The sequence below is a fragment of the Theropithecus gelada genome, chromosome 2 (assembly GCF_003255815.1).
Source record: "Theropithecus gelada isolate Dixy chromosome 2, Tgel_1.0, whole genome shotgun sequence".
NCBI lineage: Eukaryota > Metazoa > Chordata > Mammalia > Primates > Cercopithecidae > Theropithecus > Theropithecus gelada.
The window spans coordinates 53,730,782-53,746,389 of NC_037669.1; the positions used below are offsets into that span (position 1 = coordinate 53,730,782).

The 15,608-nt window shown below is 48.8% G+C and overlaps 1 protein-coding gene across 5 annotated transcripts in view; it reads right to left on the minus strand.

Moving 5' to 3' along the window:
- Window positions 1-1,669: 1,669 nt before the first annotated feature.
- The window catches only part of SLC6A1 (solute carrier family 6 member 1), a 45,863-nt gene continuing 31,924 nt past the window's right edge, over window positions 1,670-15,608 (minus strand). For 4 of the 5 annotated variants that reach the window (XM_025375548.1, XM_025375552.1, XM_025375550.1 and 1 more), the window contains 9 exons: window positions 14,453-14,587; window positions 14,160-14,263; window positions 13,678-13,802; window positions 12,243-12,355; window positions 11,739-11,870; window positions 9,596-9,698; window positions 7,117-7,217; window positions 6,162-6,329; window positions 1,676-4,043 (listed from right to left, as the gene is read on the minus strand). In XM_025375548.1, coding sequence (XP_025231333.1) covers window positions 3,939-4,043; window positions 6,162-6,329; window positions 7,117-7,217; window positions 9,596-9,698; window positions 11,739-11,870; window positions 12,243-12,355; window positions 13,678-13,802; window positions 14,160-14,263; window positions 14,453-14,587 — 1,086 coding nt within the window. In that variant the 3' untranslated portion in view covers window positions 1,676-3,938. Of the gene's footprint in view, window positions 4,044-6,161; window positions 6,330-7,116; window positions 7,218-9,595; window positions 9,699-11,738; window positions 11,871-12,242; window positions 12,356-13,677; window positions 13,803-14,159; window positions 14,264-14,452; window positions 14,588-15,608 lie in introns of all 5 variants that reach the window. The other variant, XM_025375547.1, reaches the window with a different exon arrangement.

Genomic DNA, 15,608 nt, shown 5'->3' on the forward strand with positions numbered 1-15,608 from the left:
CTGGTTACCTCATGCTAATCAGGAGCTCTAATTAGCAGCCACATCTGATTAATAAAAAGGGGAGAAACAGCTTAATGATTAAGCGACAGTTTGGTAGACAAAATCCTTCAAAACATGGGGCTCTGGGTGGGGGACAGACCCCGATTAAAGAGGTTCTTCTAAGGGAACATTTTAGGAACCATTGCTGTAATAACATCACTATTTTTTTTAAGTGCTCAGTTTGGGCTAGGCACCATGTTATGTTCTTTCCTTGTTTTAACTCATTTCACTTTAACAACAATTTTGTGAGGAAACTGGGGCACAAAGAGATTTAAGCAACGTGTTCAGAGTTGCTGAGAGAGTGAACAGCAGAGCCGGAACTCACATGGAGAGCTGTCTGACCCCAAAGCCAGTGCCCGCGATGGCTGTTCCATCGCCATTCCTTGCCCATCCATCCATTCTGCCATCCAGCCATTCATTCATTCATTCATTCATTCATGTATTTGCTGAGCTTCTACTGTGTGTCAGGCACTGTTCTGGGCCTCTAGGACACAGTAGTGAATTAACAAAAGTCCCCATCTTCCCAGAGCTTCCTTTATTTTTATTTTATTTATTTATTTTTTTGAGACAGAGTCTTCTCTGTCACCCAGGCTGGAATGCAGTGGCACGATCTCGGCTCACTGCAACCTCTGCCTCTTGGGTTTACTCGATTCTCCTGCTTCAGCCCCCGAGTAGCTAGGATTATAGGCACCCACCACCATGCCCAGCTAATTTTTGTATATTTAGTAGAGATGGGGTTTTGCCCTGTCGGCCAAGCTGGTCTTGAACTCCTGACCTCAAGTGATCTACCCACCTCGGCCTCCCAAAGTGTGCTGGGATTACAGGCGTGAGCCACTGTGCCCGCCCCAAGAGCTTCCTTTATAGTGGGGAGAGATAGAGATTAAATTAGTAAGCATGCGAATGCTGAGAATAATAAAAATAAAGCAGGGTGAGGGAGCAGAGAGAGATGAAGGAGCATGTTATTTTGGCTAGGGTGGTCAGGGAAGGCCTCTGTGAGGAGGTGACAATTGAGCAGAGACCTGAAGGAAAGGAAGGAACCAGTGGTGAGGACAGCCGGGGAAGAACAGACCAGGTAGAGAAACCTCAGACTCTTATTTTCCAACTGCCCTACAGTGAGTGGTCTAAGGTCCGTTCCTGTAATAAAGCCCTGATTCCATCATATCCAGTGGCTCCACTTCCCAGGCTGAGCCTTGACTGACAGAGAGTTAGTGAAGATAAATGTGGCGACGTGTTAACAACTGGCAAATCTGGGTGAAGCGCAGATGTGTCCGCGGAACTATTCTTACAACTCATCTGTAGAATTCACATTTTTCTAAATACACTTTAGAAAGATAACAATGTTGAGGAAGGAATCAGTGAGTGAATGAATGAGTGCCGTTGTTCACTACATGTGCTCCTGTTCTCCTGCAGTTTTAGATCTTTAGTTGACCCCATGCACAGCGAAAGCACCTCCCTCGTGGAGCACACAATCATTTTCTATGACTCTAAGACTCTGGGGAAGTCCAGTTCTGTTTTGTTGGGTTTTGAGCCCCAGTCTCTCTCTGCTAGGGAAAAACAGTTCTGTGTATATGTGTTGTTGTTCTGATGAAAGAGGATATTGTGCCCCCACCCCAAAGAATTGAAGGTCTGATGTTGTATATCATAGAACCTTTATTATTTATCCTCTAAATTCTTAGAAACTTACATAACGCCCGTGCTCTAGTTATGACACCATTTATAGACATTTAAAATGCATCTTCATTTATAAATATTTTACATTTGGTCCATAGAACAGATAATTTTACTAAATAATACTGTATTTTTTAAAACAGGCTCTGTATATACTTTGAATATGTATATATTACATATATTTTTTATATAGAGATAGATTTACTTGGTGTTCTGAGAATAAATCCTTATTGCAAAAAAAGCATATATGATAATACAATATTTCCCCCGCCCCGGGCAAATACTAAAAAAAGTTACACATATTCACAGTTCTCACAGTAATTGTACGACACTTAATATTGTGCTCTATAAGATGGGTTTGGATGGAAATCAGTTAGGGGATTTCTTGCCAAACATCTCACTTAGAATTGCTTACAAACATTAAATACACTGCATTTGTCTCAGAGAGACTTGGTCTCAGTTTCACACTGAAGAACAAAGAGAAAGTTGGAAGTCTTCCTGCCCTTAGTCTAAAGGAATTCACACACAGATGGAGAAGTAGAACCATGAGACACAGTGATGGGTTCCTGTCATTCTAAACCCTATCATTTAATAATACGTATGCATTCTGATCATGGATTCACCAGCTGGCACTGGGGATGCCTTGGCAATGAGACTAATTTACAGATGACCTCAGGAAAAGGCTTCAGATTTCCTACACAATATCAAATGAGACCTACGTGCCACACGTGAGGATGAATGTGTATGTTGTGCGTTCATATGTGTACACATATTTTTTTTTTCTCTACAATAATGTGCTTAATATTCTGAGGGTAATATCTTATTGCAAGAACTGGTATGCTGGTCACTTTCAGATGAGAATGACAAGAGATTAAAAACCCCACAGTCACAGTTATTTACCATAGTTATTAAGGATTAGTCATAAAACACGGCTTGTGAGCTAACTAGCTAAGGAGCTACGGGGCACGATGTATGATTTGCTACGTGGGAACCCATCTTCCTGGCAAATGAGACACGCGGAGCTACTGGAGCTTGCAAGAAACTGTCTTCGCTTGAAGTGCCGCCGCCACCACGGAGCCCAGTTCCAGAAAGGAACAAATCATACTTTCCAATGAAGCATTTTGAATCTCGGAAGCACATTGCGGGGGATCCTCTGGATTAACACTAGCTCCTCAGTTAGTGGGCTGGGTGGGTTTTAGTGGCAGTGAGGAGACTCCCGCTGAGGAATTTCAAGGAAGGTGAGGTGGCAGCAGCTTGGGGTGGGTGGCAGTGAGGGTGGTAGTTTAAGAAGGAGACCGAAAGATAACTGTGGATCCGTCTTGACTGTCGGACAGATCCTTCACCTTGATTTCCCCTACAACTGTTTTGTACTCTGTGAAATTGGGCAGCTTAAGAGAAACCGGAGCTCCAGTATAGGAAGTTTCCCCAGTAGGACCTGAGGCCCCTGGAATGGCGATAAAAAGAGATCAATTGTGCTTGTGGCAGTTTTCCAGCAAGCAGGGCTTGTCTGGATGGATTGCACTGGGCCAGGTCCAATCAGAATGGCCCGGCGGGGAGGGGACAGGGACATCGGGCTGCAGAACGCTCATTCATTCGGGCCGCGGGGACAAGGACACTCCACAGACTGCAGGAGAAGCGGCCCTGGGAATATCGACGGACGCCCCTGGGTTTTTTTTTTTTTTGTCCAGCTGCCTTGGGAAGGAGAAAACCAAAACACGAAAGCCAGAGCTCCGCTGACTTCTGGTACTTAAAAGCAAGCGTTCCCGGGAAGTCCCCATTGTACAAAATGCCCTTTTCCTGTGCATGGAGCAGCGTTCAGAGGGAAAGTAACTCCTGCAAAGTCCGAGATAACAGTCATGGGTTTCGGCAGTAAGAGAACAGTCAGGAACAGGTTTAAAAGCCAGGAGCACATGTGGCCTCGCTGCATCACGCTCCCTGGCGGGATAAAAATGATCTACCGCGGCGGTTACCAAGGCCGATCGTGGGACGCTGATGGAGCCTGGATTAAAAAGGTCACCAGCCCGCCGGGCGCCGGAAGCCACCGGGTATCCTTGCCCATGGCAGGGCCCACCTAGGGGTCTAACTGTCCTCCCACCTCCCCTTTCTGCGTGGTGATGGTGTCTGGACTCGCCACTCGAGGTAGGTTGAGATGGAAGGTATCCTCAGACATCAAGTGGGGGTCGCACTCAGCCAGGTCGGGGGGTGAGAGGGGTCGGCGAGCGGCCCCCACCCTAGATGTAGGCCTCCTTGCTGGTGGAGCTGCCGGCCTGGGGCTGCTCGGGACCATTCTCTGGGCGAACGATGTCTTCGCTGGGTTGGACCATGACTTGGATGCGCTGTGGGTACCGGGGAGGAAGGCATGAGGCTCTCTGGGGAAAATCCCAGGCTGGGATGACAGGGAACCCGCCGCTTCCCTCTCCTGCCCTCTCTTCAAGTGCATCCTGTCTGCTCTGCCTCCAAACTACACCCAAACTCCAGCCACATCCCCACATCCTGCACCCCTGCCACAGCCCCTCTCACTTGGGTTACTGCAAAAACTCCCAGTCAGCCCTCAGCTTCCACTCTTGCCTTCATTCCGTCCTCTCAGCAGCGGGAGAGTTCTGTGAAAACCGGACTCAGATCACGCCCCTGTACTCCTCAGGACCCACTGAAGGCTCCCATTTCCCCAAGAGGCAGCGCCAAAGTCCTCCAAGGCCCTACATGACCTGGCTCCTGCCACCTCCCAGTCCTCAGGGTCCTCTCCTCTTCCTCACGCATCCACCCCATCTGCATGGGACTCCCCGACGCCCCGCAAACACAGCAGGCATGCTCCTGCCCCAGGGCGTTTGCACAGGCCCTGCCCTCTCTCTGGCACAGCCTTCCTCTCAGACAGGGGCAGCTCGCTCTCCGCCTCCCTAGGTCTTGGCTCAAATGTTTCGCCTTCTCAGTGAGGCCTCACCCGGCACTTCCTAAACCCCCTACCTACTTGATTTTTCTCTGTAGTGCTCCTCCCCACCTCACATGCTTTTATTTTGTTAGTTGCTTATCTTCCTCTACCAGAATGGGAGCTCCAGGTGGCTGCAATTACTGCTTATCTTGTTCATGGCTGTGTCCCCCGCACTGACAGTAGTGTCTGGCACATCATCAGGGTTCCATCCATGTATGCTGAGTGGACGGATCCCCCACTGCCTTCGCCATCCTGCCCTGTCAGCTCACACCCTGGCCTCAGGTATGTCTTGGCCCTTCCTACCGCTGGGCCTTTGCACAAGCTGTGCTCTTTTCTGCGAGGGCATCCCCTTAACCTCTTGCCATGCTAAGACCCAGCTGCTATTTGAGGCTCTTCAGTGGATCATGGAAAAGGAAAGCTTTGGAACTGCGTTGGGAAGAAAGGGCTGAAAGCCCTGGCTCTGCTCACAGCTTCCCGAACTGGGAACCTGCTTACTCAACCCCTGTGGTTCCTCAGTTTCTTCATCTGAGGTTGGAGGAGGATGACCCAGTAACTCCACCGCGGCACATAACCTGCAGCCCAGCTTCCCTGTGCCTCGGACCTGAGAGGGCTTCCCCTGGGTCTGGCAGGTGCATTTCCCAGGGAACTACAGTGGACAGCCATTCATCCAGGGCCTTCTGGGGCGGCCCTCATGCTCTGACTCTCCACATCTCCCAGTGGCATCTTTTCAGCCTGCACACACCTCATCAATGTCTCTTTGTGTGGCACCTCCAGCACTTCTTTGCTTCCCTCAAGAATTCAGTGCAATTTAACAAAGTGCAGGCATGGACAGAGAACCCTACGTGATGGTGAGGCCCCTGCTGCGGGCAGCAGGTCTTTTGTGCTTTGTCTTTCCTTGCGGGTAAGACCACATGTTCTCTATATCAATCCTACAAATGAGATCTAGAGTGAGCCCTGAGCAAATGTGATCCCACCCTCCATCTGTTCCAAGCCCTTCATGACACCCCATTGCCGCCAGGATAAAGTCCAAAGTTCTCGTCCTGGTTTTCAAAGCCCTACATGATCTGGCTGGACCTGCTTATATCCCAGCCTCATCTCTTGTCACGCCCTCTCCTCAGACCCCTTTCCACTTTACCCTCCAGCCACACTGATCTCCCTTCATTTCACCCAATGCAGTTTATACCCCTGGACCTTAGCACATGCTTTCCAACCTCTCCTCCCCTCCCTCTTCTAGGAACATTCTTTCTGCTTCTACTTTTAAGTTTGGTTTATCCCCAGGCCTCTCCTTTGTTATCCCCTCTTCTGGGAAGCCTTCTTTAATCCTCCTTAACCCAGGTAGGGCTAAGGGAGGGCTGTTTGCTCCGACCCCCTTGGCTTTCCCTAATCTCAGTGTCTCTAATACTCTACTGTCATTGGCTATTGACTTGTCTGTCTCCCCAGCTGGACTGTGAGCTCCACAAGGGGTGGGGCTGTGCCTGGCACAGTGGGAGAGGGGCTCTGGCAATTTGAAGGGTGGGGAAGGGCTTACCTGCTTCAGGGAGCCCTTTAAGGTGAGGAACATGTAGGCCATGTACCCGGGGATGAGGACCATGGAAGACAGAGCCATCAGCCAGCCCACGCCCTGGCCCCACTTGGGGAAAACATAGTTTCCCATGGTGAGAGGCGTCATCTGCACAGCACTGAAAATGAACACGCCCTGGAAAAGGGGGAGGGGAGGGGAGGGGAGGGGAGGAGTCAGTCACCCAGGATGGACCACCCTGAAGCCAGCAGGCTGACTGCCCTCCACCCTTACCGCGAGGCTGACCCTTACAGAGGCCCAAGGTCTTAGGAGTCCTGCACTCAGCGCCACTGCTAGCACTTAAGGTGCCTTTGTGCATAATAGAAAAAGACACCCTCTCAGGGAAGATCAGCAGGAAAAGGCAACCCCTCTAGGGAGACTCATTAGAAAAGGGAATCCCTTCCTCCAAGTTCCCCGGCTTCAAAAGCAGAGCAAGGGTGAGGTATCAGCTCCCAGTGTGCGGTTGGCGGGGTCCCCTTACGTGGTACACAACATATGCAGTGGCTCTGCCCCCACCTCAAGAACCTCGGGTGGCCCCTTCCAGGCCTGCCCCTGCTTCAGCTCCTGCTTGTGGGGATGAGGGACCCTGAGAAGGAGAGTCTCCAAGTGCCAAGAGCTTGGCCTTGGTTCGAATCCCAGCGCTGACTAGCTGGGTGATACTGGTTAGGTGAGCCCCAGATCCTGCAGCGGTAAAGTGGGACAATAATACCTCTTTTCTGAGGTTTGTGGAGGATGATATAATGTGTCTTGTACCGTACAGGGTGCAGAATAGATGCCCAACAAATGGTAGAGAGAAGTATTATTAAGGAACAGGGTTTCTGGGGGCCTCTTCCACCTGCCTCTGCCTCTAGAGGTTTCTCCCTGGACCTGAGTCCTCCCAGGGCTTGGTCTAGCCCTGATAGGGCTACTCAGGCCTTGTTCTTACCGCCACAATGATTGGTGTGAAGAAAGACCAGCAGAGTTTCCACCAGATGCAGGGCCTGGATCCAACCATCTCTTGGATATTGTCATAGAATCGGTTGACACCTGTGACATTGGGAGCAGAAGGGATGGATGAGCTGTGGGTGCTTCAGAGTCAAAGCCTGGTTCTACCACCTTCTCACAGTGTGACCATGGGCAAGTCACCTAACCTCTCTGAGTCTCAGTTTCCTTGTCTGTACCATGGGGGTAATGCTCTGGGGGTCCTCGTTACCAGGTATTTTTCAATAGCCCAGTTCTCACAGCAAGTGGGTTGTGTAGGTGAGCAAGTCACTTTAACGTGAAGATATCTACCAACAAAAGGAGACTGACAAGATGATCCCCCCCAACCCTTGCCACTCTCAATGTCCCTCCCACTCAACATCTATCCCAGCCATTCCTTCAAAGGCTTTCCTGGGCAGGGGCTGTTTTTCCCTGATGGTCAGATGCTATAAGAAACTGGCAGTCTGCTGGATGCGGTGGTTCACGCCTGTAATCCCAGCACTTTGGGAGGCCGAGGCGGGAGGATCACCTGAAGTCAGGAGTTTGAGACCAGCCTGGCCAACATGGTGAAACTCCGTCTCTACTAAAAAATACAACAATTAGCCAGGTGTGGTGGCAGGCGCCTGTAATCCCAGCTACTCAGGAGGCTGAGGCAGGAGAATCACTTGAACCTGGGAGGCGGAGGTTGCAGTGAGCCAAGATTGTGCCATTACACTCCAGCCTGGGAGACAAGAGCGAGACTTCATCTCAAAAATAAAATAAAATAAAATAAGTAAAAGAAAAAGAAATTGGCAATCAATTGCAAAGAAGAACTGCAAATCTCATGAAAAAGAAAAACCCCAAACCCCAAACTGGTGTCTTGAAGTTCACCAGAGTGGCTTTGGGCACTGCTCAAATTACAAGCAGAGTCACTGACCAGTGAGGATCTGACCATATTAGAACAGTTAGACAGAGAAGGTGTTCTTGGGAGTGTAAATTAGTGCAACCTCTATGTAAACCAGTACAGAGATTTCTCAAAGAACCAGAAATAGAACGACCATTTGATCTAGCAATCCCACTACTGTCTATCTACCCAAAGGAAAAGAAATTATTATATCAAAAAGATAACTGTACTCGTGTTTATTCATAATAGCAAAGACATGGAATCAACCTAAGTATCCATCAGTGGATGGCTGGATAAAGGAAGTATGGTATACATACACAATGGAATACTATTCAGCCATAAAATAGAATGAAGTCATGCCTTTTGCAGCAACATGGGTGGAACTGGAGGCCAACATCTTAAGCAAAACAACTCAGAAACAGAATGTCAAATACTGCATGTTCTCACTTAAAGGTGGGAGCTAAACACTGGGTACAGGTGGAATAATAGACACTGGAGACTCAGAAGGGTGGGAGAATGGGAGCTAGGGTAGATGATGAGAAATTACTTAGTGGGTAGAATGTACAGCTGGGTGTGGTGGCTCATGCCTGCAATCCCGGCACTTCGGGAGGCTGAGGTGGGCAGATCATGAGGTCAGGAGATCGAGACCATCCTGGCTAACACAGTGAAACCCCATCTCTACTAAAAATACAAAAAATTAGCTGGGCATGGTGGTGGGCGCCTGTAGTCCCAGATACTTGGGGAGGCTGAGGTAGAGGAATTGCTTGAACCAGGCAGGCGGAGGTTGCAGTGAGCTGAGTTTGTGTCACTGCACTCCATTCTGGTGACAGAGCAAGACTCTGTCAAAAAAATAAATAAAATAAATAAAAATAAAAATAAAAATAATGTACATTATGTGGTGATGGGTACACTAAAAGCTCAGACTTCACTACTATACAAGATATCCAGGTAACAAAATTGCACCCATATCCCTTAAATTTATACATATAGAACAAACATAAAAAAGAAGGGACAATGACAAGAGGGATGAGGTGGTAGATATTGCAAAGGGGACACAAAATATCATGTTTCTTTAAACATTTGCTCTGATGGGACGATCAAAGGTGCAGGAAAGGATGTCTTCATTTTTTACTGTCATGCAGTTGGCTCAAGAAACTTAGGCCACAAAATAAATAAAATCAATGTTTCTTTTGTTATTTGTTTTAAGATAGTGCACACTTTTAATTACAGCCTAGTTTTTGTTAAATATATAACTTTAAAACTTTAAAAAATAGTTTTGGTTTCCCTTTTCTGGATAAAATCTCCAAAAACCCTTTTTATTCCAAAATTTATGAAGAAATGTTGGCACCTATTTTAAATGAATTCATTTAACTGCTCTTATATCTTCTAAACATGGGGGACTCCTGGACTAACCTAATTTAATTGTAATATGAAGAATAAATAAATACATAAATGTAGGGAGAAGACCTGGGGTTCAAATTGCACTTGTTGAATGATGACTGAAGAAAGGAATGAATAGATGAATGAGTGAATGAATAAGGGAGGAGGGGCTGATACTCACCATAAAACCAGGAAATAGAGACACATTCAAAGAACACGAGGAACAGCAGGCTCATGCCACTGGCAGAGTAGTAATCAAAGAGTTTGAAGACGTAAATGCCCCCCTGCAAGAGGAAAAGAGGTGAGAACAGGTGCATTGCCCCCGGTGCCCATTGCATCCAGTTCACAGATGACATGGACTCTGGAGGCTGATGGGGCTGGGATTAGGCTGCACTGCAGCAAGAAGTCTTCAGGGTAGATTAGATGAAGCACTGAGGGCTTTGTGACCATGAGAGGTTGTGGACATTGACAGTCTGGGGATTGGGAAGGAAATGTCCAGGTGGTAGAGGAAAATGCCAATTTCTGGCAAGGTTGGAGGGCAGAAAGAGGTTGGAGGGCAGAAAGAGGACCAGCGCCATCTTTTTACAATGTAAATCAGTCATGTCTCTCCCCTGCTTAAAATCTTTCATGACTTAAAGGAGACAATAATATAACACATAAATAAGCAGAGAGAGAGAGATCTAATCCAATCCTATGCCATCCAATCTCATCCCATCCCATCCCATCCCATCCAATCCAAATGTCTTGGCCTGCAAGGTCCGCATGGGCTGGTTCTTCGTCTCCCACCCATTGCCTCACTCCCTCTGCCTCCGCCACACTGGCTTCCCCCGCCACCCGCCCCATCCCTCAAATGCCTCAGGGCTTTTGCACCTACTCTGCTCTCTTTCCCCAGATCTTCGTCTGGCTGGCTCTTTCTTATTATTTAAGTCTCAGCCCAACTGTCGCTTTCTTGGAAAGAGAGACCTCCCTTGACTACCTTGTCTGAGGGAGCGCCCCTCCTGTCCCACTGGTCATTCTCTATTCTGCTATCCTCTTTTCTCCAGGGCACTTGACACTCTCCGAAATCATCTAATTTGTCTGTCAGTCTTATCCACCAAAACGTAAGCTCCAAGACGGCAGACATGGTAGTATCTGTCACATTAATTGCCGAATTTCCAGGGTCATGCCAGGCCCATAGTAGGTGTTTGACAACTATGAATGAAGGGATGAATGAATACTAACTCTGGAGCAGAACTACATTTGGATCTGGGGGGTGATTTGTGGACTATAAAAATCAGACCTGCGGCGCTGAACTCATGTTGCTAGAGTCATTTATATTTATTGTACAATTCACCAGCTATGCGAGCATTTCTCATTCATGTCAATACAAAAGAAAAATGGGAACGAAAGAAAGCTTTGGGCAGTGTCAACTTCAAAGGCCCATCTCCAATTTGACTTTCTGGCTAATTTCTGTGGGCCTTTCTTGTTTCTTCCTTTTCTTTCTTTCTCTCTTTCTTTTCTTTCTTCCTTCTCTCCTCCTTCCTTCCTTCCTTCCTTCCTTCCTTTCTTTCTTTCTTTCTTTCTTTCTTTCTTTCTTTCTTTCTTTCTTTCTTTCTTTCTTTCTTTCTTTCTTTCTTTCTTTCTTTCTTTCTTTCTTTTTCTTGCTTGCTTGCTTGCTTGCTCTCTCTTTTCTCTCTTTCTTTTCTTTCTTCTTTCTTTCCTTCATTTTGAGACAGAGTTTTTCGCTCTTGTTGCCCAGGCTGGAGTGCAATGGTGTGATCTCAGCTCACTGCAACCTCTGCCTCCCGGGTTCAAGTGATTCTCCTACCTCAGCCTCCTGAGTAGCTGGGGTTACAAGCACCTGCCCCAAAGCCCAACTAATTTTTGTATTATTTATTTATTTATTTTTAGTGGAGATGGGTTTTCACCACATTGGCCAAGCTGGTCTCAAACTCCTGACCTCAGGTGATCCGCCCGCCTCGGCCTCCCAAAGTGTTGGGATTACAGGCATGAGCCACCATGCCCGGCCTTCTGTGGGCCTTTCAAAGCTCAATTCCTACATCCTCTTCTCCAGGAAGCAGTCCCTGGTGCTCCCAGTCCGGTTAGGTGCTTCATTCTCTAGCTCTGTCCTGTATGTCCTGGCTCAATGTTTGTGTTTCCCACCAGCCTGGGAGCCCCTGGAGAGCAGGGACCCCATCTGACTCACTGCTATGTGCTCAGAGCTTGGCACAGAGATGATGCTCAATGAAGGCAGGAAAGATGGGATACAACAGAGGAGGGGAAAGGAGGCCCTGGGCGTGGCCCTGGGCAGTGCTGGGGGAGTGCCAGGTGCTTACTGAGCTTACCTGAGTGATGTTAGAGAGGCCGATCAGGTAGGAGATGATGCAGACGGCAGCAATGAAGAGCTCTCTGCGGTTGCGGAGGAGCCTGGGGTACTCATCCACCAGGGCTGTGATGAAGCCCTCCACAGTGCAGAACTTCAGGTGGGAACAGAGGTCAGCCACCTACAGCAGCCCCAGCCCCAATCCACCCAAAGCCTGACCTTCTAAGGAAGGACGGGAGGCCCAGCAGCACTGAGCCAGCAGAGCCCAGGGTTCAGCCTGATTCTGCCTGTGACTCACTTTGTGACCTCAGGAGAGTCCCTTCCCTCTGGGCATCAGTTTCCCCTTCTGGAAAACGGAGAAGGTGGCTGAGCTGTTCCCTGAAGTTTCATGCAGTGGAACATTCTAGGGACCTGGAATTTCTGGTCATCTTCTTGGCAGCCTAAGAGTGGCTTCCTCTCCCTGCTTACTCGGGGACTGAGGAGTCTGGGGGTGGAGAAGCTCCTGGGTTGCAGAGGGTGCCCTCACCTGGCTGTCAATGCCCAGCATCAGCAGCATGGAGAAGAAGAGGATGGCCCAGAGTGGGGAGATAGGCAGCTGGGTCACCGCCTCTGGGTATGCCAGGAACGCCAGCCCAGGGCCTGAACAGAGAAGGGCAAAAGACAAGAAAAATAAAAGGTACTCAGCACCTACAGCCTTTCCAGCACATTGCCCATTTTCTAAGCCTTATTTCATTTCATCTTCAGAGTAACCTTTCAAGTGAGTGTTTTCAGCCCCTTTTTCCAGATGCAGAAAGAGGGTGGGGGATGAGGGGCCATAGTAATTGTGCCCAGAGACAAGAGGACCAGTAAGGAGCTGTGGCCATCACCTGGAGGGGGGACAGCATGGCCTGGCCAGTGGTGGGGATAGTGCAGGTGCAGAGAGGCAACCAGATAGAGATGTGGGGGGCAGAGGGGCAGGTTCTGGTATCGGCTGGCTTGCAGGGTGAGGGTGAGGGAAGAGTCCAGGATGATGCTGAGGTCTCCACCCTGGGCACTGGATGGTGAGACCCTTCTGTGATGGGGAGTATAGCGGAAGAGAAGGCTTTGGAGCCTTGTTTGGCATGTGTTGCGTTTGAGTATTTGGTGCAGGTGTCTAAGAGATCAGGAAATCTTGGAATGAGAAGGAAAGAGATTGTAACCTCCCTGGGTCTGGCTCTGGATGGGGGTGGTGGAATGGCTGGGGAGTTGCAGAGAAATGAGATGGCGGTTGCCCTTGAAGGGGAGACTAGAACCGGAGCAGAGAATGCTCCTTTCACGGGACCAGCCCACTTCTTCAAGGGACCAGTTGTGTGGCCTCCATGAGCCTCAGGGGCCTCTGCCCTGCACACAGCGAGTTCCTCCCATTGGCTGCTTGCCTGGCTGTGCAGAGAAGGGCTGTCTGGGGTTTTCCTTGGGCTCTGTGGCACTGATGACTGTGTGGTGAGCAGACTTGGCATGGCCCACTTGGTGAGAACATTTTTGGAGCTGAGACAAAAGCATGGATTTGGGGGTCTTTGTAGTATGGTGATGAACATATCTGAATTGAGCCAAAGTTTATACCCCCAAGGCAAGAGTGGATCTTCTCCCCAAAATGTCCAGGTTTGTGCTGGATGTGCCAGTATAGCCAAGAGACTAAGAGCCCAGGCTCGGGAGTCAGCCAGACCTGGGCTCCAACTCCAGATCTGCCACTTTCCAGCTCCATGCCCTTAGGAGGTGAGTCTCAGTTTCTCATCTATGAAATGCGCTAACAGTAGCATGTATCGCAAAGTGTTGAGAAGAATCACAGGTACAGTCCATGTAAAATGCTCAGTGCATTGCCTGGCACATAGGGAGTACTCAAGGCCAGTGAGCCACAGTAGTGGTGTTAATGGTGATGATGGCAAAGGCCAGTGTGGTTAGTGCCCCCATGCCAGGAGCCCGGCCCCACACAGTGTTGCACTGACCTGAGGCCGCCACGTCAGCAATGGACCTCTTGGTGACATGGGCCATGAAGCCCACGATGGAGAAGATGACGAATCCTGCGAACATGCTGGTGCACGAATTGATGCAGCAGACGATGATGGAGTCCCTGGAGAGAGGGAGGGGTGGGGTCAGGAGGGTGGGACTGGCAGACAGTGTAGCTGCTGGCTGTGGTTATGAAGGGGTGGCCCGAGGAGGGAGCTGGGAACGGGGCTACACTTTGGGCCCCAGAAGCACAGGCCCTAAGAGCAAGCTAGGGGAGGGCAGAGCCAGAGGATCGGGGTCAGGAAAAGGGGACAACAGGAAAGTCTGTGTCTCAAGGAGGAGTGACACAAAGGACTGGCTCAGGGAGAGGTTAAGCTGAGAGTGCAAAGTGGCCAAAGAGGGCCCTAACACATGAGTGTGGGGTGCGGACTCGAGGGGCTCGGCCAGGAATGAAGGGGCTCCCACAGCTGTCCTCTCCAACCTGTAGACGTTGTTGTGGAAAGAGTTGTAGCTCCCAAGAGCGATCAGGGACCCCAGGCCCAGCCCATATGAGAAGAAGATCTGGGTCGCCGCATCCAGCCACACCTGTAGGCAGAATTATCAAAGACCGTCAACAGTAATCACCATAGCCATGGCTCACCAGGGCCTTTTCCATATGCCCACCGGCTCTCCCTGGCAACAAACCCGGTCTACAGTGAGGGTCAGAAAGATGTAAAAGCTTGTCTCAAAGCTGCTAAGTGGTGGCTCAGAATCCAGGCCGGGAGGGGCACTCACCTCAGAGTCGGACAGCTTGCGGAAGTTGGGTGTGATGTAGAAGAGGATGCCCTCCTTGGCTCCGGGCAGCGTCACTCCGCGGAAGAACAGGATGATCAGCATGATGTAGGGGTATGTGGCTGAGAAGTAGACCACCTGGGAGGAAAGTGGGTGACAGGTGACGCCTCCTCCTGTACACCCTTGCTTCCTCCTCCCCCATTTCCCCTACATCCATATCTGTTGTGGCTCTGGGCTTGATTCCAGTTCTTCCACCTCCAGGAAGCCTTCCCAGATCCTTGCTCTCCTTGGCCACTTTTCTGAAGCTCCTCCTTGGAGTCTGAGCCAACCAGCTCACATTTGGTTTTTCCCTTCCCCTGTTTCGTCCTATTTTTTGACTTCTAAATTATCCAAGTAATGCATATGGTGACAGGAAAACTTTTTAATTACATATGCACACACACACATAAAATGAAAGTTCCCTTCACCAGCACCTAGAATGTAAGTTATGTGGGGGAGCAAGGCTTGCGTTGTTCACATCCCCATACCTATATAGTAGACACTCAATAATTGTCTGGCAAACACATAAGTGCATGGATGTTCCTACTTTAATGCTCTTCTGAAACTCTCCTTTGCAGATGTAATTACATTTTCTTACAAAATGAGGTTCAAATTAGGTACTTGCCTTTCCATGTAATATGTTTAGAATTAAAAAACAAAACACAATACATACAGGTTTGTTTCTCATTTTGTTTACTAAACATTGTTTTATTGCCTCATGAACAATTTGACATTTTAATTACACAAAACAGTCCCTCAGAAGGTCCTACCATTCTCTTTTTAAGTTTCCCCACTGTTATGCGTTTAGGTTACCTCCAATTTTATGTGACTCTAAATAATACCACATTAAATACCCCTGTATCTTCAACTACAAAATTATTATACCACTCTTGGGAAAAATTTCTAGAGGTGGAATTACTGAGTTAAAAGGAATAAATTCATCACAGGCTTTTGATCCATATTACCTTGTTGCCTTCAAGAAATGGAACTTCACCTGGTATTACAGAGAGTGTCTTCCTGTCACAAGACGAGCACTGGGTATCATCATTTAAACAATTATTTTTTGTCAAATTGATCATCATTGTCTAAAATTGCATTTCTTTGCTCACTAGTGTGGAAG